The sequence below is a fragment of the Cygnus atratus genome, chromosome 7, assembly GCF_013377495.2.
Source record: "Cygnus atratus isolate AKBS03 ecotype Queensland, Australia chromosome 7, CAtr_DNAZoo_HiC_assembly, whole genome shotgun sequence".
Taxonomy (NCBI): domain Eukaryota; kingdom Metazoa; phylum Chordata; class Aves; order Anseriformes; family Anatidae; genus Cygnus; species Cygnus atratus.
The window spans coordinates 15,361,869-15,385,527 of record NC_066368.1 but is presented as its reverse complement, the minus strand read 5'-3'; the positions used below and the strand labels follow the sequence as shown (position 1 = coordinate 15,385,527).

The following is a 23,659-nucleotide window of genomic DNA, read 5'->3' as shown; positions in this document are numbered from 1 at the left end:
GCATACTGCCAAGAAGCTAAGTCAAAGAGTGTTAATGTTATGGAGGATTTCTAATGTATTTCTACATATGCAGTGTTGCGTATCATCGTAAACGTCACAGTACACAGTTTAAGTTGCACACATACGCATCTATACATATACATAGAATCATAGAATGCCTTGGGTTGGAAGGGACCTCCAAGGTTGCATATACATGCAACTCGCACTTTTATTATGGTAAGGGAAAAAGTGCAACACGTGCTTCTAAACTTCCAAACTGCAGTACAGGAAACAGGTTGCCAGATCAATAACTTTTGTAACATCTGTCAGTGAAGTCACCAGTCAGAAAGACTGCAATCATTTTTCATCAGGCGTAACCATTCTGTAATGTGGGTCATAAGTTTATCTGTGTAAAACCTTCCCTTTTCTCATCGAGAGTTATTGTGTACCCAGGGGTTTTCTTGTCAGTTCAGGAAGTAAGGCTTTTCATCTTTACACAAAATTTTTAATGGCAACTGACTGAATCAAAATTTGCTAAGCTGAAATTGAAGCATATCAAAATTTTCCTCTGCATAATAGTTACCCAGGCAGTTGTAACTGAGCAGAGTGCAGAGTACAAACTTCAGCATCAATGGCCATATTCCACTAAGGATTGGCCAGCACCTAAAATTTTCTTTACTTGGGGAAAACAATTCTTTGGATCTAAACTTTCTTAGCTCCAGTCCATTTCTATATTCTGCCATGCATGTATTCAGAAAAGCCAGTGATGCCTATGTGAGTTCTGTGTAAAGACTGAGGGAAGAGTCTCGATTCGTATTTGCAGTCTTACAAATTTGCGCATATTGTTTGGTTGGTGTTGGTAGCCCACACTTTCAAAACTGTTTCTTTCTATGAAGCAAAAATACTTTAACCTGCAATTACACATTTTCATGTATAATCTGGAAAACTTATTATTGATAAAGCTAGATGGCATTGAATACTGAAAGTATATCAGGAAAACAACACTTCAATGTCTTTATTTTTCAACATATTCAACACAGTTCAGAAACAACTATAATATAGCTTTTATTTTACAAAGTTGACCATTAAAATATTAAAAAGAATTTAATGTCCATTGACTAGTAGTATAATATGGGACATGCATGCTAAAAGGAAAGTCAATTTCAGATGACAGCCATTTAATAGTGGAAAAGTGAGTTAACGAGAAAGTTCACATAAATGCTTGAAAAGACAGCATGTCCCCTCATATCCCTTTAGCCTAAGGCAGCTTTCCCATTCTACTGCAACTTCCCTGCTGTATCCACTTTCTAACCTTTACACCATGACAGTTTTAATTTTAAAATATTTAGAAATACAAATAATATACCCAATAAAATACATTAATTATGATGAATGATAACGGGAAAGAAAATCTGGCATAGTTGTCTATGTGGTAAGGATTTTTAACGTGGAAACAATCAAAGATACAGAAAAGTCTTTTCATTACTGACATTGGTGAACTACATCCACTGTGTTTACTTCTCTCCTTTTTGCCATTGATGCTGGTTTTGCTGCTCTTGTTTGAATCAATTTTGTTCACATTGTCAGAGGCGCTGCAACTGTTAGCAACTGCTGCCAGGACTCCATTCCTTTCTTCTTCAGCCTCTTCATCCTCATCCTGATTGGAAACAAAACAGCACAGCAGGAACCTAAGTGCACATTTCATTGCCTATTTACTTTAGAAGTGAAGCAAATAATAGGATTTTTCCTACAACTCTTCCTGTGGTTCAGCTCCATGATTCCAAGGGCGAGCATCCACAGGCACCAGACAGCTCCTTTCAGTTTTCAGAGCCTCTGTATACAAGTAAAACACACCAATTTACACAATAGCTTACCAAAGAAGCTTTCATAGGGCTGCAGAGCAAAGCTGAATGTGCTCAAATATGGCACACTAAGCTTTATCTAAGACAGCAGCAAATCCACAAAATGAAAAAAAAAAAAAAAAAAAAAAGAGTAAGCTGTCTTCAGCTCAGGGGAAACTCTCGCAAAAGGTAATGTCTACAAAGTGAGTAAAGCGGAGCCCCAGCTGGCAGATGGAGTAGAGGGAGTTACCAGACCAGTTAGTGAAGCTGGTTGCAGCCCAAATCAAGCACCCCAGAATACAAAATGCCTTCTGCAAAGCTGGCTGCTCTATTCCTTGTGCTTCATGATGAAAAAAGAATTAGTTAAAATAACAAAACAAAATGCAATTAAAAAAAAAGACGATCATAAAGAGGCATAAGCTGCATAACTAATTCAGTACTAAATAGTACATACTACTTTGTTTCAAGTACTGAAACCCATACTTTAAGTTCAAAGTTATGCTAAGATTAAGCACATTTTTATGTGCTTTACTGCATCAAGACAGCCCTGTGGAGAATGTTGTATAAGCCTTCTGGTGGGTTTTGTTTCTTTGATTAGAAATGGCTCAGAGCCATGAAGTTCATGTATGAAACCTTCACCCTTTGAAGTCAGCAGGTTTTCTGCCACTGACTCAAAGGACATGGGATTAGACATCAGCTCTAAGCAAACTTTCTTGAAAGTTCTGGGGTCTTAACTCTGGTTTGGGATATTGCAGATACCAGCAGATCCAAGCCACAAAGTTTGGCTCCAGGTTTGTATCTAACCTAAACCTAATTTTGAAAAGTTGGAAGGGGGAGTTGTCTTAATTGATGCAGTTCTATACCTAACTTTATGTGTCTTCTGATGCTTTTATTACCTTCCACATCAGGGAGCGGCAAGCAAACAAGAAGAGGCTAAAAATTTGCTTGTGAAATGTAGAATTCAGAATCTCTTTCCTCTGACCAATTCACTTTTTCCATTTGCATCATGGAAATAACTAGATTACACAAGGACAAACTTCAGAAAAGTTAATAGGTACAACCCTATGTATAGCCACACTAAAGCTCATTTAGAAATAACACAGCTAATAAAGACAATGAATGCTCATTAAACCACCTGACAGATCGCCATGCTGGTGCAGAATGGTTCTTCTGCCCAGGGTACTTGCAAACAGCCTGGTTCTTGGGCCTTTCTTCATCTAAATTAGTAACGTCCTTGAAAATTAAAGTGGAGTCTGGACAGTGTCCTCAGACAGCTGTGAGTCAGTGAAGCAAGACAGATGGAGATAGAAAAAGGGATTATTATTGCTTTCCATTTTCAATTTGAAAAAAAAAAAGTCTAGTATATTTTATTTGAGAGAGATAATCATAGTTCATCACAATGTGACATCCTTAAAATATACTGACTACAAAAACTTACTCACCCCCCACCTAGCCTCCTGCAGCTCTGTGAGAACTGTGAAACCAAAGGCCAGGACAAAAATCTGCCTGTAAAGCACACAGAGGATCAATCCACAAAACTCCGGTCCAAACCTTAAACAATTCCCGGGCTAGTACTAAAACTCAAACCCAGAGTTTTCTGTGGAGCCCAGCTCTGTTAGAAATACCTGGCTCTCCTGTTTCAGAAAGCTCCCCTGGCCGAGGAGAGCACCAAGGCTGGCAGGGGAGCCCCCACTGCTTCAAACACAGTGCCCAGGCTATCGCCTAACGAAGGCATTTGGCGCTTCAAAAGTGAATAAAATAAAGGAACCTGTCAGAAGAATCCTGACTTTTTTTTTCCAGTTCTCTCATTTTTCAGAAAGGGAAAAAGAGAAGAACATCTATACTTCAAAAATGGCTGGATTTAGGGCATTCTTCTAGATAAGGGTCTATTTGTCTCTCAGGTAGGGCTGGCTAAATGTTGGTACAGAATTAGTTGTACTGCAGAGCGTGAAAGGACATTGCGTGCGTACCATTTTTCTTTTCACACAACCACATGTGAACAATCCGCAGGAGGCTGATGCGTTATTAGGCTGTTCTTAACTCCTTTCTACTCCCTAAGAGACATTTATAATTTCGGCAGCAAATACTGTATGTGGTGCATACGTATTCAATTCTGCTTGTGGTGTTGCAAGGCAGGGTTCTTGCTTAACAGAGATGTATTTACACTAAAAGTGCTGGATCGCATGGCTTAAAAAGGGGAAAGTTAATCTCAAGAACAGCCACAAACACTAGTTTATAAAAAAAACTACAATCTTATAAACTGGCACTATGAAGGGACTTTTCAAACTCATTATGGAGAAATGAATATGATGACAGATTAAGATGTTTCACATTATTAAAAAAAAGCATTACAAGAGTTCAACTGTGACTCTAATTTTAAATGTCACACTACTAAGATTTCTCTGGATTCCAACTGTCAATGAGAAAATGGCAGCTGGCACTAAGAAGGGCTCTGTTTGGACACAAAATTGATAACATATAGGAAAGGTACTGTACATCTTCTGACACTACAGGGGACATGCTGCTGTGGCTGCTGGTTATGCTCACTGAAGTACTTGTTGACATCTAACAGCCAGCAGAATCGAGAAAAGTTGTTACTGCCATTGAATGCATTGAATAGATGCTCAAGATTAAAAATATCTCAACCAGGAGTGTTGCACACCTGGAGCTTCTTGAAGTGTTCATACAGAGCACACAATGTTGGCACAGAAATGCCAAGTATGCACAACACTGTCTTTGTAACCTAATTTTCAATTTTCAATCTTTTCCCCTTTCTGCCCCAAAGGAAGAGGTTTAGGTGAAAGACAGATGAAGTCCGAGAATGATTTCTCTGCTTTATAGAAGGGCACAATTCACACCTGTGTATAAAAGAAGAGAAACTCATGCAGTTCACATGAATGACACACTTTATCTGACCTTTTAGCAGGTGGTTCCCCTGCTTTTGCCATTCGTTTTGAAGCTCTGTGGGTACTGCTTCACATAATGTGAAACACTGTAAGAGCATGGATATGATGGGCTGTTTCACCAGTTTTTACTACAAACTGGAGATCACAAAGGTCTCAAAAGAACTTCATATGCCAGTGCCCAAGTGCTTTAAAGAACAAAGCAGAAAGCAGTGCAACTAATTCCTATACAAAGCAGAGGTTTACATTTTCAATTCACCTCCTAAACTTATTTACATAATTCTGAGTGCAAACATTATATCAGCTCGCATGAGAATAACAAACTGAGAAGTGAGATTTCTAATTACCCTATGTCCACAAGAGCACATGATAATGAGGAGAACACATTTGTGGTGACAATAATCACACTGAAATTTGTTAAGTGCCTGCTAGACAGTGACATGACATTATAGCTAGTACTTCTGTCCTTGTGATATTTTGTTTTTCACTGTGAAATGACAAACAGAAGCCAGGTGTGCTCTATATGGCATCCTGCTCAGTAAGCAGTGCTCATCTCCTTGGCTACAGTACAAGAAAGACATGACAGGCATTTTCCTTATTCTAAGAAGTCTTGATTTGATCTAGGACCCACCAACTGTCTCTTCCCTATGCTTGTGTTTGTGTGGGCAAGCAGTGAGTTGGACTTGCTCGCCCCTGATGCACAAGAAGGCAGGAAACACGCCTAAAGTAACAGATCATCCCTTTCAGTCATTAAGTCTATCACAAAACTGCACCTTAAGTCTTCCTTCCTTATATAGGGCTGTAACTCCACCTAATTCCATGAGTTCTCACGTCTGCTCCACCTGCAAGCACTAGTGCCAGTGCCCCATATGAAAGGGAAGCTGACACAGGTATGCAAAGGCAAGGGCAGTCATAAATGCCCTTCACAGATCTGAAAATGCTTAATCACCCAAGCACCAAAGCACTTGGCTTTCTTACCTCCAATAAGCTTTCTTTTTTCTTTTTTTCCACTCTATGAGCAAATGACAACCATTTACTTCACAAGATGGATATGCTCAGAGGGAATTGTCACTGATGCTATCTTGCCAGGAAAAATGACCTTCAGGCTTCCCACTCAAATCCTTAGTCAGAACCAGTATTTGCCCATTTGTAGACATTCCCCAGTTAGAGTATGACTTTTAAAACCCACTGGGTGGCTCACCTTTGTGGCCCTTTTTCAAACCTTCTTCACACACCTAGATCTGATGGCAGCTTTGTTTGAACATAGTCCTGTGCATTTACAAAACTCATCTCACATTCACACAGCCAAAATCCCATATTAGTTGTTGAACTATCTAGGCGTAAACAAACACACTTCAGCTGATCTTCATTGTTTTTAAGCTTTGCTTAAAAGACAGTAACCTGTTTCTTGAACCTATTGAGGAGCTTTGTTTAGGCATTTGCAATGCTCTGTTCTAGTATTGCTTAAATTGTTAACAATCTTTCTTCTGGCCATTTAACTGTACAGCACTCAACCAAACATCTTCCTGTATTTTTTTCCTCATATTCTCATTTTTCATGCTTTACCAAAAAATTCACGTCTTTATCTTTGTCTAGAAAATTCGTAAGCTGCTTTAAATTTTCTTTTTTGTCACGCGTATTAGACTCAGTTCCATAATTAAAAGCTTTAAGACACTCACCTTCCAACTTTCTCATGACTTTGTTTTCACTGCCAAACACTGAAGATGGAGGATATAACAGGATTTCTTCACGAAACTGTCCTGATTATTTTAGCAAGATGACAACCACCAGACTCAAAAATGCCTATGTTGATTTGATCCTTTTTTATTCTAAGTCTATTTCACAATATCTCACCGTTCTAGGAAGCTCATTAGAGCAGCAAAAAACATTGCTATAATAATGACCCAGAACAGAAAGTGAAGTCTGAGCTTCAGTTGCAGCTGTTCAGAAAGAAGGTCTAGGTGGAAGGCTATAGGGACCTGATATACCTAAGACATGAAGCTGTCTGCTAGTAAGCTGATTCACGTATCATGCAATATGCAGAAGGTTTCCTAAATGGTAGATGATAAAACTTTGTTTGCTTTTGCTGTACAGCAGTAAGATCAAGCCGCCTTGCTCAGTCTAATTTTTGAACTGTAAGAAAGTGTATGCCATTGCTTGTGAGAAGGTGGGTGCCTGATTTTTGTGATACATCTAGCACACTGGTGTTTTAGTCTGTTTGATCTCTTCCAAAAAGTTCCAGGAGTACAAATCCTTTTCCTTTTTTGAGTTATTTTGTTATCACTGTCATTATTCTAAAATACAAAATTCTTTAAATACATTTACCATTAATGCTAAATAAAATAACTTATTCTTTTTATCAGATATAATTGAAGTCTACTATGTAGGTCAACAAGTGAAGAATTAAAATACCTTCGGAAGTTCCTTTGAGCTGGGTCGATGCAGAGTGCAGAAATGAGCCACAGCATATTCTAACAACGCTCCAAAGATGAAACTGAAACAGATACCGAGGTACACATCAATTGCCTTAATAAAGCAATTAGCATTTGGGAGTGAAGTCCTGGCTCCCATCATCAGCGTTGTCATAGTTAGGACAGTGGTAACACCTGTGGAACACAAAAATATAAATTCTGATAAAACGAGGACAGCAATGAGGCCCTCCAATGCATTTGGGAAACCAGGATAGTCTTCTTCCTGAGCTTCATGAACACCTAGTACACCACAGCATTTAAAAGGGCATGTTTTGAAAAGGAGGCTTCTAAATGCACTTGCGATTCTGAAGTTAAATGCTTGAAAATACTCAAGAAAAATGTTTGGAAAGCTGAGAAAACTGGAAATTAAAATGGAACAGATTTTCATGCTTTAGAATGTATATTATTAACTCATCATCATTGCAATGCAATGCAAATGCTTCCTTTAAAACGTTCAGATATCATTTTTCTCAGTGTAGTTGTCCACCAGCCTCATTTGATGTGAAATCTTTTCTTTGCTATTCTATAGAAGTGTTTTTCCTACCCCACCTGCAGTCTGATCAGAACTGATTTGCATTTTTCCCTTTCAGAATCTCCTTTATTTGAAATTAATTATATTTAATCTCATAATTCTCTTATTATTCCTGTGTTAATTAGTATGTATCATTCACCCTCACAAAAGCCTCATAATTCTGTCTGTACATAGCATGCGTTTGAATATTTTGAAATGATTTCCAAAACGACTGTTTTTTCCTCTCCTTCCAGTAGCTTCTCCTGTCTCCAAGTCTCCTATCGCTACCAAGGACATTTACTTTGTTAAATAATAGCAAGGCTTCAAGAAGAATTTGCATGATGTGCTGCAGATGGCAAACTAGAAAAGTAATTCTATAAAACTCAGAAGCGTTTGCACCTTTTGGAAACGGATGCCATGTACGCGCAATAAAACAAGCATCTTAATGCTCCAACCCTTGTTTTGTTTTGTTTTATTGGCTTCTCACCTATGCAGATTCTGGCTGGAACTGATGACTGGCTTATCCAAAATGATACCCAGGAGAGCACAACCAGGAGGATTGATGGTACGTATGTCTCTAGTATGAAATATAAGATGTTTCTCTTGAGTTCAAAGTGAAACACTAGTTTTGGGTAACGTCCTGTGAAAAGAGCAGGAAAAAATATTTTGAAGGTACAATTCACAAAAAGTTCTTTAAATTATCAACCAGTATGATTTTTGCACATTGCTATGCAATAAAAGCTTAACAAATAAGCTTGAAAAAATTAAACATTGTGCTGAAAAATTCTAACATGAAGATTCTACATTGAACTGAAGGGAAAAAATCCATATATGTGACATCTAGTCACTTCATATCCAGAGCTTCATTAAAAACATCTTGAATTAGAAATTTAGAGGGGGTTAGTGTGGAAAGAATAAATCCATCAATGCATGGAAAGACAAGGAAATTTCAAATCACCTATGTATTTAGCTATGCTTATTAACAAAAATTACCTCTATGAGCTACTACATAAACTAGCATAATAACATTCATAGCATCATACAGTTAGCATGAGTCTATCTTTAACTGCCTCACAGATCTGGTTTATTTTGATTTTCATTTCATTTACTGTTGCTCCAGATGTGGATGACAGGTACTTTCCCTAGTACTACTGACCTAACTCTCATATTCCACTTGAAAACAATCAGTGGTTTTGCATCTTCAGTATTTTTTCTTTACATTAGAGCAGTGCAGCGTTTGCATTGTTCTAAGCAGTGTCACTGTTATCACAGTGCTGTGGCACTTTTAATAGAGTGACTGCCAGAAGATGAAAGTTCAGGCCCACAGAGCCAAAGACAGAATCAGGTTTCATTAGGGAACAGCACGCTGGTAAGCAAAGTCTGAATTTGAATTCCAGCACACTAACTGAGCAAAATTTAGCTATGCTGGGGCAACAGAAGTGTAGGATCTCAAATTGCTACCTGTCCAACAGATCTAAGGCAAAAGCTTGCTTTTTACTAATTTAATGAGCAGAACAGACTTTTTATTCTGAAGTTCAAGATTAAGTATGTTTAACAACATTCTTTTAAGAAAATTCTTGTACAACTTCAATCATATAATATAATAATAATAATAATACAATATAAAAATAAAATATAACATATAATAATCAGTGAGAGAAAGTAATGCTTGAATGTACTGTGGTTAGATAGCCTTGGCTTCATCTGTATTGTTCCAACAAACGATCTTCAGGAGGTACGTCTGTTTGCAGTGCTGCGTGCTGGGAGTCAGGGTGGAATTACAGCACAGTGAATGCACTTCAGCAACAACATCATGTGCACAGACAGGCTATTTGTGTATCCCTCAGGTGTGCAGCGAGACATGGAGTCAAAGAAAAGCACTTTCAAAAGCTTGAAGTACAAGTAATGGACGCCAAGAAATGCCTTATTGCTGCCAGACTAGAAAATGGATAGTTAAAATTCAGTTTTTAAGTGTTGTATAAACTGAACCTAGAGAACTATAAGATTTGCTAGATTTCCTAAAATCAGAAAGAATTACTAGATTATGTTGTCTGACCTTAATCACAGGCCATTAAGTTTTCCCAATTACCCCTTATTTGAACTCATTCACTTTGTCTGGAATAAAGTTCACCTTTTACACGGACATCTAGACTTAATCTCAGGATATCAAGACAAGCAGCATTCATCAAATAATCTGTTACGTAGATTAAAATCATTCTATCTATTAAAAATGTGTGTTTAATTTCTAATCTTAACCTGACTTCAGCTTTCTGTCATGTTGTCTCTGCCTTTTCATTACTGGATTAAACAGTCCTTTGGTAGGCAATTCTTTCTCCTTCTGAAGGTATGAATACGCTGTATTTAGGGTTCTCCTTTGTAAATTCAACAAGCTTCTAATGGTGGAAAAAAAGGATACAAAGATAGACTTCTCCGTCCATGAGGCAGGAGGTACAAAGACTATTTATACCATTACTGTCATTTTTGTGTGAAAAGAGGAATATTAAATTAACATACACCTATTGATATTGTAATTTTTACCAATACAGCTGTTCCCTTAAAGTTCATTTTCACCCATCAAAATTGATTTTAAGTGTTTAGTGGACCAAAGTGAACCACTCAAAAATTAGGAAGTGCAACTGTTAACTGTGCAACATTACTTCTGCTTTTGTCTGCATTCATCCTTGTGCTAAATCAAGCACTGGTGCTACAGAAAAGCACTCGGTCTGTACAACAAAAGGCTATAGCGTAAAGCATGTTTAGGGAAAGAGAATTAAGTTTGTACAGGCAACTGTAAATCTATGACCTTCTACTGTCCAATAGCAAGCATTCGAAACCTACATAAAAACTGTTAAGAATGTTATTAATAAGCTTCTATTTAACCTGAAATCAAGAGATATTTCTAAATAGAAAGATTTTCTCTGCAGAGTTTGTAACCCCAACTGTCCTAACCGCAGCATATTGGCAGCTAGTACGCAAAGGACGATGGCATGGCCACTGCAAGTGAGGGAAGGGCGTCAGCCCAGAGCTGGCGTGGGAATGCAAAGGATGTAATCCATCAGCAGGGAATTGAGTCCTCCACAAAAGTCTTGTCTTTCTGTGCAAACCCCAGGGAAGGATGTGGTGCCATGTACCCAGTAAATGGGGTGAAGGGATTGGACAGCACTCCTTGCAGAGTTCCACAAGCACTTGGAGTGACTGTGGTTCAGCCACAGAGACTTCCTCCAGGAGGGAAAACTCTGAAATAGTCAATACAGAATAGTCATACAGCACCATCTTCTCCTGGTTAGCTCCCTACATCTGTCTCTCCATTCAGCTTAGTGTAAAAGCCAAATGTGTATATGGGAAGTTAGTTCAAAATATCGAACTTGAAATTCACACTTTGACATTTTGCTGTAATTTCCAAGCATGGACAAGCCTTTTGAGTGTTCCTGTGTTCTTTCGTGTAATTTCTCCTGATGCCGGAAATTTCTCAAGCAATGTGAACAACAAAGAAAAATAGAGATATAACAGCTTACAGCTGAGTGATTTTCAGGGAACAAAGAAAAGGCATTTCTCTAACCTTAAGGCTTTCTGCTTGCCAGAATCCAAAGACACATCATGGACATGATAATAATGGTGTCAGCATTTCTCTAAAGAGCTCAGAAGAGCTTTTATAATGGAAATTTTGAAGAAACCTACATATAGAATTCATATGAACTCCTCCCATAATAAACCAAAGGAAAAAGAGGCAAAAAATAGTATGTAAAGCATGTGTAGCATCCTAAACAAATGAGCAATGAGATAAAATAAAGATAAGGAACTACTACAGTCTTTTTTACCTCTACACTCCACATGTATCAAAAGTTATGTTTAAAAAGAAACAGATTTGCTACTACTGTTATGTGCATTGCATATGATAGTAATGATGCACAACTACCTTATCTCATTGGCTTTCACTTGCACATCCAAGACTGTACTGCTATAAATCAGATCAAAAGTGAAACAGGTGCATGCAGTCTTAATCCTGCCTTTACTAAAGTTAACTCCTGAAAACTGTCAAGCCTGTCCCTTGCTTGAGTGATACCGAGAACAAAATCTTTGCATTAAAGTAAGACAATGGTTTTTTATTCAAGTTTTTGGCCCATGATGGATGTCACCTCAGTGTGTGAGTGCTCCAATTTAAATTTGATAATGTGATGGAAATAATCTCTGTGCAGATAGTTAATTCTGCAGTGAAGGCACAGATTTAGCACTTACCAAAGTATCAAATCACTGTGTTTAATAGGTTGTCAAATATGAGCTGAACCTGAATGGCTGTCAATATACCTATTCTTAACCTGCCAAAAGGTGAGGTAATCCTACTCTGGTTACCCAACAGTGAAAGAAGATTAAGCTGAGTAACTTTGGCTTTATAGAATTTACTAGAGGACAGAAGTACAAAACTAGACAGTAGCTCTAGCTGACAGATGAAGTACAAATCCAGACAGCAGACTACACTCTCCATATATACTCCCAATTCTCTCTACTGCTTTAAAAAAGAGCACCCTAGAAAAAGGAAAGAAGTGAACAAAATCAAATTTCAGGTGGTTCTAGCTGACTACTTCTGGTTTAGTGTCATAAAAATTATACCAGTTTCTTTCCCATTAGCTGAACAGGTATAGGTCTAAGTCTAAGGCAGATTTTTCTGAATGCAAGAAAACACAGCTTATTTCTCTTATAATTTGGCTTTTGGTTTTCACTTCTAAAACAATATTCTAATTTACAGCACTGCCCACCTGACACTGTTAGATCTTGCCATAATACCGATGCTTTTAACAACACTATTACTGCACTGACTGAGAAATAGACAGTGATAAATAAACCTAAAAACAAAACAAAACAAAAAAACCCCACAGGCTTCCTTATCACTCTAGATCATCCATTTTTTAGATATGCCAAAATCATTCCAAAATCATTTTCCTAGGGTGTCTGCTCCTGGCTGATGGCAGAATGCTGCCTCCCTGCACTTTCTGCTCCCCCCCAAAGCAGCAGACAGTCACAGCAGGGGAGCCTGAAGGAAGGACTGATGCTCTACAGACAGCATCCCCATTTTAATTTATGAGTATCTTCCCACAGTTACTTCTTATGGACTTGATGAACTCTACTCCAGTAAAAGCAAGCTCCACATCACTCTTTATGTAAGAAGAAGCACTTTGGTATCCTGCACAGGGGTGTGCAGTCAGGCACAAAGAGTACATTCTTCCCTATCATGAAATATGTATACCAACCCCTTGGGTGCCAGATAAAATGTGTGATGTACATCTCACACAAGCACATCAGTATAACTCTACCAATGTATCACTTTCTTCTCTGCTTTCACCTTTTAAGGGGACAGTACAAGAGAGCACCTATGTGCTGAAATTGTAGTTTTCATTATGCAATTTTTTTTTACTCGTTTATAACAAAAATATATCTTAGGAAATAGTACTGTTTCCATTATTACCCAACAAGTTGTGCAACTGTAATGCAACTTATCTGACTCGTAAGATGCTAAGGGTATCAATATACATGGGTAATATCACAACTCCTTTGTCCCTCCTTCAGAAAACAATCATAGTCTTCTGTTCTTCACAGTCAGGATCTTGTAAAGTACTTCCTTTCCTATTTGTTCTTCAGAGGTGAACAAAAGGAAATGAAAGATCAGGATGGGCTTCTCAGCATGTGTTTCAACTTCACAAAAATGCTTTACAAAAATTGAGCTTGAAATTCAAGTTTCCTAAGAAGGAAACATACTCTTTCATGTAGTAGCTGTGTGCAAATATGCATGTCTATTTAGCTTACCTGTAAAAAAATTAAAAAATAAAATAAAACTTACAAAGACAATTATGCCGCAGGAAGTTTTCTATGTGTTTGTGTGTATTTCTGTCTGTACTACAAAGAACTTTCCAGAAGTTAATAAAAAAAAAAAAAGCCCCTTACTAGCTTACTAGTGTCTTCAATATTCATCCAGTTCATTGCCTTTCCACATGCTTTTTTGTTACTGTAACTTTCTTAGCGCATTTTCCAAAACTGTTTTCATTCTAAACAGTTCTAGCTTTGGTAAATACTGTGAAGCATTGCAGAAATATCGCAAAAAGAACTAATGATGGAAAATTTCTGTACATCAACTCAAGTGGAAAGGCTTACTTAGAAAGAGTGATTATCTGAGCGAAGAGCTCAGATAGGCAAGTTGAACATACATGGTAACAGATACATATGCATATGTAACTGCTTGAATCTTAGCTGAGGTCCCCAGATAAGATTATACTGAATACAGTTCTGGGATTGTTTTTAAGACCTGTATGTCAAAGACAAAATTATCAGAAACAACAATTGGAGAGCAATTACAGATTATAAAAGAACTGATAAAGTGAATGACAGAAGTTATTCAGTGTACTGCACCTTGAAAAAGACGACCTGAAAATCCTAGAAAAGTTAGATTGCTGATTAAGAAGAAATCTCCTTGGGGAACTGCAGAGGGTCCAGGAGGACTGAGCAAGGTAATGTCTCTATATTTGGAGAGAAAGACCATGAAAAATCCTGCAGACAGACTTCAGACAAGGAACAGCAGCCAGCTACCCTTGCAGGCTTTTCCAAGAGGACAAATGCCTTATTATCATTATGCATCAAGGACAGGAGGCTGACTTTATGTTACTGTCTCTTCTTTCCCTCTGTTCTGCCAGAATAATACCGTTTGGATGTGCCACCTTGCTGACTTATGGTTTCTAAGAGTGGAGGTCTGCCTGACAAAGCTCTACCTGGCTTCTGGGCAGGGGTTGAGTACTCCGTGTTAAGCTGAGCAAACTGAGCCTCAGTGCTCTTGCTTCTGCTGAAAATTTGGCAGTAGGACTTCAGTAGTGAGAGCAAGGAAGTCGCCAGTCAGCAAAGCAGAAAAAAGCTATCAGCAGCTAATTACCCTCAAGTATCAAATCCCTTTTCTGCTTTTTCTCTGATTAAAAATATTAATAGAGATTGATGAGCTATCAGTTGCTGTGAAAATAGAATAATTTATTGAGTGGGAACACAGGATTCTATCCTGTGTCCAGAACTTCTTGGTACCGAAAACAATGGCATACACAGTGTCTTTTAAGAGACACCAAACAGAAAGCAGTCTTACTGCACAGGAGAGAAAAATCAGAGTACGAAGTTATCTCAAAGAGTACCAGAAAACAGCATGAGTAAAAGAAGATGCAATTCAACAAGAGGCAAATACTACTCAGACAGGAATTACTAGCTCGAAATTGCAAGCTGAACAAGGTCAACAACGCACAGGAATTTTCTGCAAGAAAAGCAAATATCAACCTGGAATGGATAAAGAGGAAATGCATGAAGTAATCCCCTCCATTTACAGAGGACATCAGATAGGAACAGGGTACCCAGGGTACCAGCTTGTGTGCAGATAGAGCACAGCAACAAAGATATGAGAAAGTCTACAGAAGAACAATAGCAAAGACATGAGATCTAGAAAAATGTTTGTATGAATTAAAGAGAGGGAAAGTGTTAGTCTGAGAGAAGATGTACCTGTTTTGAAATGGTGAAAGTGCTGCTGAAAAATAGCAGGAAATTTGTCTTCCTTATCCACAGTAGACAATGCAGAGCACAATGAGTTTGAAATGCAGCAAGGGAAATCAAGATTAGATACAAAGAAAATATGCTTTTAATAATCACCAGAAAAAAAATCATCTAGGGAGGCTGAAGAGTAGACACTTTGGAGGTTTGTCTAATTTACTCCTGAAAACATCTGTTAGGAAGTTGGCTGTTGGTATAGATGATCTTATCTTGGGACATTAGATTAAGTGAACCTTATTTCTATCATTATTTACACAAAAAGCTAGACTGTAATAGTCTTTAATTCTTTCATGTTTTTCCAGTAATAAAGGCAATCTTTTTACATCACCATTTATTACTCTGAGAATTCAGGTGGTGTTGGCTAGACAGCTAAAATAAAAACCCAGCAGCCACTGATGCACGTACTTGGTTTTGGGGTCCAAGAGAGTGTGTATCAGTGTCTGCAGAATAAGGATTATAGTTAAAGACCTGCAGAAAGTGGTTCTAGCAATGAATTTACCTATGTCCAAAATGAAATTATTCTGTGTCAAGAAAAAAATCAACACAAAACTCTAGCCAGCCACATAGTTAACGTTATACAAAGTAACTTACTATTATGTGATTATAATAATGTCATTACTATTATGCAATACACGGTGTTCTTTAAACAAGATTAATCCATGATGTTCTTTTCTTAAATTTACTGAAGTTGCTTATGCAGGAATTTTGCTGACCACATTCTAATCTTGGCTCTGTCTGTGGCTGCATGTGAACTTGGGCTTTGTATCGCTGTACAATATTTCACTTGCACAACAGCTGTACTGTCTGTTCAAGTTCAAATCCCGATTGCTTTTTTTGCTGTGTTAGGAAATACTAGAGAAAAGCAGTGTTGTAGTATCTTTAGCTTTAGCCTTGTGAATCATAACTGCTATTTATAAAACACTTTCAGATATCTATTAATCATGTTAAGGAAATCCAAAGTATATAATTTTTCCCTTCCAAATTGATTACATAGTTCCATAATTTGTTTGCTTTTTTGCATCTATTATGGTCTACAGTAGGCACTGCTTTCCTAAAAAATCTGTAGAAAATAGCACCTAAACCATAGACTTGGTAGAAAATTAAGAGGATTATGAGATTTCATGTAAAAATACTGCATAGCACTTCATAATGTGGCTTTCTTATGCAGTAGAACTGAAACAAGCAGATGTGGGAAATCTTAATCAAATTAAGTTGCATATGCTAAGACATACTAAAACAGAAAGTGCCTTTATATATATGATTATTGCCAACCTAAGGAGAAGACGACATCATTAACTGAAAAAAGAGCACAATTTATCTGACCATGCCACTTCAGTTGTAATTGGAAATTATTCCATCTGGTAAAAATATAACTTCTTTTTGGTTTTCTGGCACTGTCTGGACTCTGTGACAGAAGGTGGTAAGAATTAGGCAGTTTTCCTCTCTTTCTTTCCTGTATGGTGAACAAGTTCTAATACCCTTCTGGGCAGAACAGCAGTAAAGACTTATTCTCCTTTTATTGAACCTGATGTTGCTTAGCCTGAAGCTATAAAGAGGAGGAAGGCAAGCAGATGTCAGTTACATAAGTAGCAAGGTACTTAGTGATCCCTGAGCCTGCTCTTACGTATTTCTTTTCTACTTTTATATCCATTTAGAGAACTTTGACTTTCAGCCGGAATTAATGCCTGAAATCAGACCATGAAGTTTCTCTGGGTTGTATTGGTAAAGTAGAAATACCCAACAATGGAATACCAGAATGATATGTCAGTGATTCAGACTTAGTAGCATACAATCTGGTGAAACTACAGCTTTGAAGGATGTGTGTGTCCTCATTTAAATACTCCCCTTGCTTATTCTCCTTGGTATGTTCGCTTGGGCAGAAGAGAAACTGAATATGCAGTGAAGAATAGCAATGAAGGACTTAAGAGCAATTCAAGGAGCAGAAAGCACGTTTGGCACGTCTTGAACTCTCCGAAAGCCCTGTCAAAATTTCAGAGGGAAAAAATAAATAAAATAATAATAATAATAAACAGGAGCAGACTCTTTAATGAGGTCAAGTCCTGCAGTGAGGGGAAACTTTCTAGAGCTGTTTTCTAAGATCAGCAGAACAGCAGGTCTGTGGAAACGCTTCAGATCTTTTCCTGGGCAGAAGAACCACACAACAGGCAACCTGCACTCTGCTGCCCACCAGGCTGGACAGAGGCTGCCACAGATAAAGAGCAATCCCTACAAGCACTAGCAACGAAGCACAACTTCTTGGTGTTCTAAGAGTACCCAGCATATTCACAGAAATTTCCATGGCCAAAGAAAGGCTTTTGTTTTGCCACATAAAACCAGAGTCGAAATCTCAGAAAGGCTGGGAACTGTCCTGAACTGAGCACCCAGCGTCCATGGTCTCACTCAAATTTATATGCTCAACTTACAGGTTCTTCTTCTTTCAAAAGAGTTCTTCCTGACATTACACAGATAAATACTGCATTTATTGTTCATGGTTCTTTAGACAATATGTAGCCTCCAAAATAACGCTGTCCAAGAAAATACTTACAAACTTTCAACCTTAAATTAGCTGGGTCTCTGCTGGTAGTATCTGAGAGATTCATGTAAGGCTTCAAGAACGCAATCCAATAGAAAATGAAAATGTATCACCCAAAGAGAAAGCATCGTGCTTAGCTTCTGAATGCTGTTCGGTTTCCAGAGCCATATTCCAAAGTCTACCTAGAAAGCGTTATAAGGGTGTTTTTACCTGTCTCATATACCGCTTCAGATACTGAGGTAAAGTGGTCTTCTACTGTATATTGTGCCAGCCGGAGTGTGTCCAAACCTCGAACTGAATCATTTCCTCTCGTCCAGTAAAACATGACATCATTGATGTTGTAACCCCCTGTAGTGATACACAAGCCAACAAAAGTGTTTATTTTACACAATAGTTAATTTGTGCAGAGTACAGTTATGGTTCAGCTGTTTCTTATTTGTGTGCCTGAAAGTACAATGAGACATAAACAATGACTTTTCTGGCAGAACATAATGCTTGTTCACAAGAAAATTCCCAAAGACTGAATATGCAAAGGCTTATCATTCAAAAGCTTGGAGGTGGTCTTTTTTATATCATTTTTTTCTCTCACATAGATGACAAACTAACAAAAGAGATTAGTACCATATGGTATTTTAAAGGCAAAAGCTATTAAGCTTTAAAGAAACACATTTTTAGGAACTAGAGCACTGACAGCATTTGGACTAAATGTTGAACATGCCCTTTGTTACATGCCAGGATGCTCTTTCTTGGTCGGTCAGATGACGGACAGTGTATTTGGTCTTCCCATCAGTAGAAATGAAGGGCTGAGGGCTCGTGTGCCAGAGCTGCACTCTGAGTGAGGCTTGGGACATCACTGGGATAGCATTTTGGCTTGGGAGCTTGGACCCTTCCCAAAGGCATCAGCCTAGAAGCTGGTGTTTCTGCAGGCTCAACAGCATGGTACGCTTCAGGGGCCACGGGAGATTTGCTCTTAACCTTCAAGTGCTAATTAGGAGCTGAGATGGGACACAAATCATCTATCAGAAGGCAACTGTATTTCGCACACACTTGTCAATATGCGTCACAATCATAGCTAAAATACCTCTGTAACTTTTTCCCCATTATATTAAAAGGCAGGCAATTTTCAGACTAGTGTATATGATTAATTCAAGATTATGTTAATGTAATTTACATATTAACAGGGAACATTTGAACATCTTTTCCTTTAGCTTGCTTAGATCAATCATTCTTGTATATGACAGACTTTTATTGTCCAAGTTAATAGCTAAGCTTAGGGAACAGAACCACAAGTAGATGATTATTTTTAGACTCCAGTCAATTGTAAGTAAATTACATTGAGAGACAATAATGCAATACATTGCACAAGGGTATATGCTGCAAGAAGAACAGAATTCTAGAATCACATAAATAGAGATGCATTAAAATAAAAAAGGAGTATTTCAATACTTTTAATTTAATGGCTTTGGGTCTTGCAATATCCAAAAAAATATTCCTTATAGCCATTTAATGTAGGAAAAACAGGAGTTCAGAAACTTCATTTCAAGGAAACAATGTGCTGTTTACCAATTAAAATGACAATTTCACCTGGAAATTCTTTGCCTGACCATCCTTTATATCTTTTTTTCCTCTATCACTGGAAGTTTTATGAAAATTTATCATGGCCAGGGATCTCTGCTCTCCTTTTCACACTTAAAGCAATTAAAGGCAAAACACTGTTGTGTTAAAAGACTAAGCCAAAAGCATAGGTGTCCAAGCTAAGATTCTGATTCTCTTAGACTACACTCTGGGAAATATCTCAGACTTGGGAGATGAGAAATAAAATAACGTTCTTATAAACAAATGGTTGCACGGTCCTTGGTCAAAATAAAAAGGTTTGTAAAAGCAGCTTTTATGCATGATAGACAAATTCATTTTATTCTCCTAAATGAACTGCAGATAAAGTCTAGGACTACAGAGTACCACAGTATTTTTTTTTGTTTTTATTAGATATTGATTGTTTCAAGTAGTGTGAAATGGGAGGAAATTTCAATGCCCAGCTAGGTGATAACAACTATATCTCCAAACGGAGGTTCTTTTGCTTTGGAAAACACAATAAAATGGTTATGTTAAAGTATTTTCGTTAGCTGAATAATTAGCAGGTTTTGATCATCCTTCATTTGAAAATACCTTCAAAATACTAATTCCAAAACTCTGTGAAGAAATTCCTTGGGGGCAGTCTTCCAGATAGTCAGTAAAGTTAAATAGCACATTGCTCCCTCTGCGTAATGTTATTCCGGGGATTAATACTTCACTAATTATAAAATGTTTAAAAAATTATATGAACGAGATTCTTAAGCTATGTTGACTTTTACAAATAATCTCTCTTCTTTTTACATGATACTGAGTTTTCATTCTCACTAAGTCCTCAAGCCCAAAATGTCTCATTACTGTGCTTCATTGATATGATGCAAGCGGCTAATATCAACGTTGATACAATGTAAGCAGCTAATATCAACAGGGTTAACTGCAGGAATAGTAAATTTGGGATTAAACATTCATAATACCTAATACAAATGAGTTTCTTTATCATTCTGTTGCTAATTTTAATTTCCCTTGATTGTCAAGCACAAGTTAAGTGCCTTCACATGGCTCTTCACTGAGTAAATGCTAAGGGATGAGTTCAAAAAGAAAGTTTCAGAGATGGGCCCAAAAATGAAGATGTATCTGGACTGGTCTGCGTGTGAATAAAAGGGAGGAAGATGCCCTCAGCACAGTGTAAATGACTGGCAGCATTTCCTCCCACGTGTCAGAGAGGACAATGCCCCCACCACACTAACTGGTGCCCTACTATCTCCTAAAGCGATGCAGTAACAGGGAAATAAACAATAGAAATTTGGGGCTCAGATGTATTGGTGTAGAATGTAGAATTCAAATAGCATTATTAACTATTAGTAATGGAAGAGCATGTTGTAAAGGCCACGAGGGATGTTTTCCTGCGTAAAGCCAGTACTTGATAATGTCATGTCATGCTTGTTTTTATGTTAGTAAACATTTAATAAAACACCTAGTACTTTGTTTCAGCTCAAGTATTTGCTGCATCTTTTACATTTTATTTATGAGTATTTTTATGGATGTGTGTGCATGCTCGCATTCACAATTCTTAATTCCACATAATGGTATTTGCAAGCAGTACTCTAGGATGATGTCCTTATTTGCCTATAAATTAACATTGCTTATCATTAGGGAGCAAACACCATTTCCAGCATACCCATAAGAAAGCATGAACTGCACTGAAGATAAAGGGCCATGGCTAAAGGCATACTCTTTCTTTGTGTAATCATCATTTTCTAGCTGTTTTCCTCAACACTAAACCCAAATGACACAGGAGCATTTGTGATGACATTACCATGTCTTCCCCTTGGACAGCAAACGCTTGTGTACTGTTGAAAAAGCAGATGGAATCATTCTGAGCAAAGCTTATTTTTAATTATATAGGGAATTCTTTTTTTTTTTTTAATCCTGTCTCCTTTAAATCCCCACATTCCTGTGGGACATATATTTCATTCTGAAACTAGAGTAAATATTAAGTGACTCATTAAGCAATGTGTTTAATGTAAATTCAGGTATTTTGACTTACCAATATGCTCTTCCAAAGGAAAATAAATTAGAGATGAATCCAAATTCTTATTGAAATTACCATTAAACAAATCTTATCCTTAAAAAACAGTTGTTTCTAGAGGAACGGCTGTGAGGAAGATTTGGGGGTTGATTCCCTTTGCTTTACAGTCTAAAATAAAACTTTGCAACCATCTTCTGCTAGTTACCAACAAAAAATGAGGAACACATACACCCTTCTGAAATGCTAAACAATAAAACTCAGCAAGTACTGGAAAGAACAGTTCCAAAAGAACATTTTGAATATATATTGACAAATACTTGAAAATATTTTTTCATCTTGTAGGACATCTCTTAGGTGTCCTTCCACATTATTCCTACATTATATTATAAAATATTTTGCTAGGATCTTATTCACATGGGTAACAGAAAAGCATTAATTTTAAACGTGCACATTTGGGTATTTGCAAAGTGACCATGTTTACAATGTATTAGGGAACATATTTTAATGAAAAATATGAGGACATTGATAAAATCAGAACCTATAAATAATATTTAGTCTCAGTCCTTCAATTTATGACATTTTCCCCACAGCACTGGCACAGAGAGAATTAAGCCATAGAAGGATCTGTTTATACCCATCTCGGAACAGAACTGTCTATGCAATTACCTTTTTTCAATATGAAGACAGTAAATTAATTAAATATGAACTCTATGCCTTACAAATAATTATTCTAATTTCTTTCTTTCCTACAGGAATCATGCCTTAGGGAAAAAAAATCACAATATCCTGAAAGAGAGAAAAGAGGCAGATCTGTCAAAAAACATTTTCTTGCCTTTACTGGAAAATCCTGCTCAAAGAACTCCCCCTGCAGACCGACAGAATAACTACAGGACGTCCTGCAAAACAGCTGATTTATCTTCCATAGTTTTATTTAACATTAGCTTTTCAATACTGCCATGCTATCTTCGGTGAAGCCTTATGAATTTATCTTTGTACACAAATACTATTTTAATTCAACAGAGTGGTAACGTGCTGTCACATGGCTTTTTTTGAATATTCCAGCCTCTTTGATAGATCTAGTAGCCAGTAGCCTGTGGAAAAAAAAAATCAGACATTTTTCTAATTGCATAAAAATAGAAAGAATAACTTCTCTTACAGCTTTCCAGTTGCAAGGTACATGTCTGTTTATCCATTGGGTATTTGGTTAGATCCATGCTGCACGCAACAGTTGTGGTGATCCTTGAAAAACATAGTAATGCTGATTATTAATGGGATAAAATTGCTCATCAGTAAAAATAAAAATGACCTACGTAACTTTCTGGAACTAATATTTGTAGGCAAGCATCTATTGCAGAGAAAATAAATCTAAATTTTATTGGTATCCAATGTGAACAAGTAACAGCACGCAAAACAGGAAAGCACTGCAAAACAACTGAGTTTAGCAGCAGCCTACAAAGGGCACTTTTTCTCTTTTCTCACATATAGCATACATTTTCCCTTTGTTACTGTTTTGCAGTTTATTTTACAGCACTCTTACATTTAGCAAAATCTATTGTAAAGAATAATCTGCGATAAAAAACGCAAATCAGTCACTATCTTTCTTTCCTCTGTGATGATTTCAATATGAAACTAGAATGCCAAGATGCAATTCCTATATTTTGTCTATGTGAAAGCAAAAGTATCTATTTAGCAAAGAAATTGAGACCTAGTAGTAAATTTAAGAATTTAATCATATTAGTCAGTCATATCATGTATTTGTAAAACTAAAAGACCATGAATATTCTACTTCTGAAATAGACCAGTTTCTTAAGCATAAAATCATGCTAACCTGAAAAGTTTAAAATGTACGTAGAAGCCAAGAACAAAGGCTGGTATGTGGTATATACATACCGTATAGCATACAAGACTGTTCCATTAGGGTATATTCTTATAAGACGATTCTCAACAGTGATATCATGAAGAAAAGACTTTTTTGAATCAACTATGAAGGTATCTGGTACCCAAAGCATTTCCACAAGCCGACCATCTAAACTTAAACTCTTATTACCATTGAAACAAAGCCTTTCATCAGTCCATCTCTGCCTTAGAAATATGGTAGCTGTGTAATCCTGAAATACAAAACATATATATATATTATTCAGAACTAGCCACCATTATTCTGTTTTACAAAAGTGCATGGAACTAACTACTGAGCACAGATAGCCTGTGACTCTCTATATCCTAATCCTAAGTGCTGGCACTCAGATAGCAGTTGTAC

At 37.2% G+C, this 23,659-nt stretch overlaps 1 protein-coding gene across 1 annotated transcript in view; it reads right to left on the bottom strand.

Moving 5' to 3' along the window:
• Positions 1-972: 972 nt before the first annotated feature.
• Positions 973-23,659, bottom strand: part of LOC118244229 (gamma-aminobutyric acid receptor subunit pi-like) — a 39,071-nt gene continuing 16,384 nt past the window's right edge. The window contains exons 4-9 of the mRNA XM_035539043.1: positions 23,293-23,510; positions 22,559-22,641; positions 18,015-18,152; positions 8,193-8,345; positions 7,136-7,329; positions 973-1,636 (exon numbers count right to left, since the gene is read on the bottom strand). Of these exons, the coding sequence (XP_035394936.1) occupies positions 1,325-1,636; positions 7,136-7,329; positions 8,193-8,345; positions 18,015-18,152; positions 22,559-22,641; positions 23,293-23,510 (1,098 nt within the window). The 3' untranslated portion in view covers positions 973-1,324. The remainder of the gene's footprint in view (positions 1,637-7,135; positions 7,330-8,192; positions 8,346-18,014; positions 18,153-22,558; positions 22,642-23,292; positions 23,511-23,659) is intronic.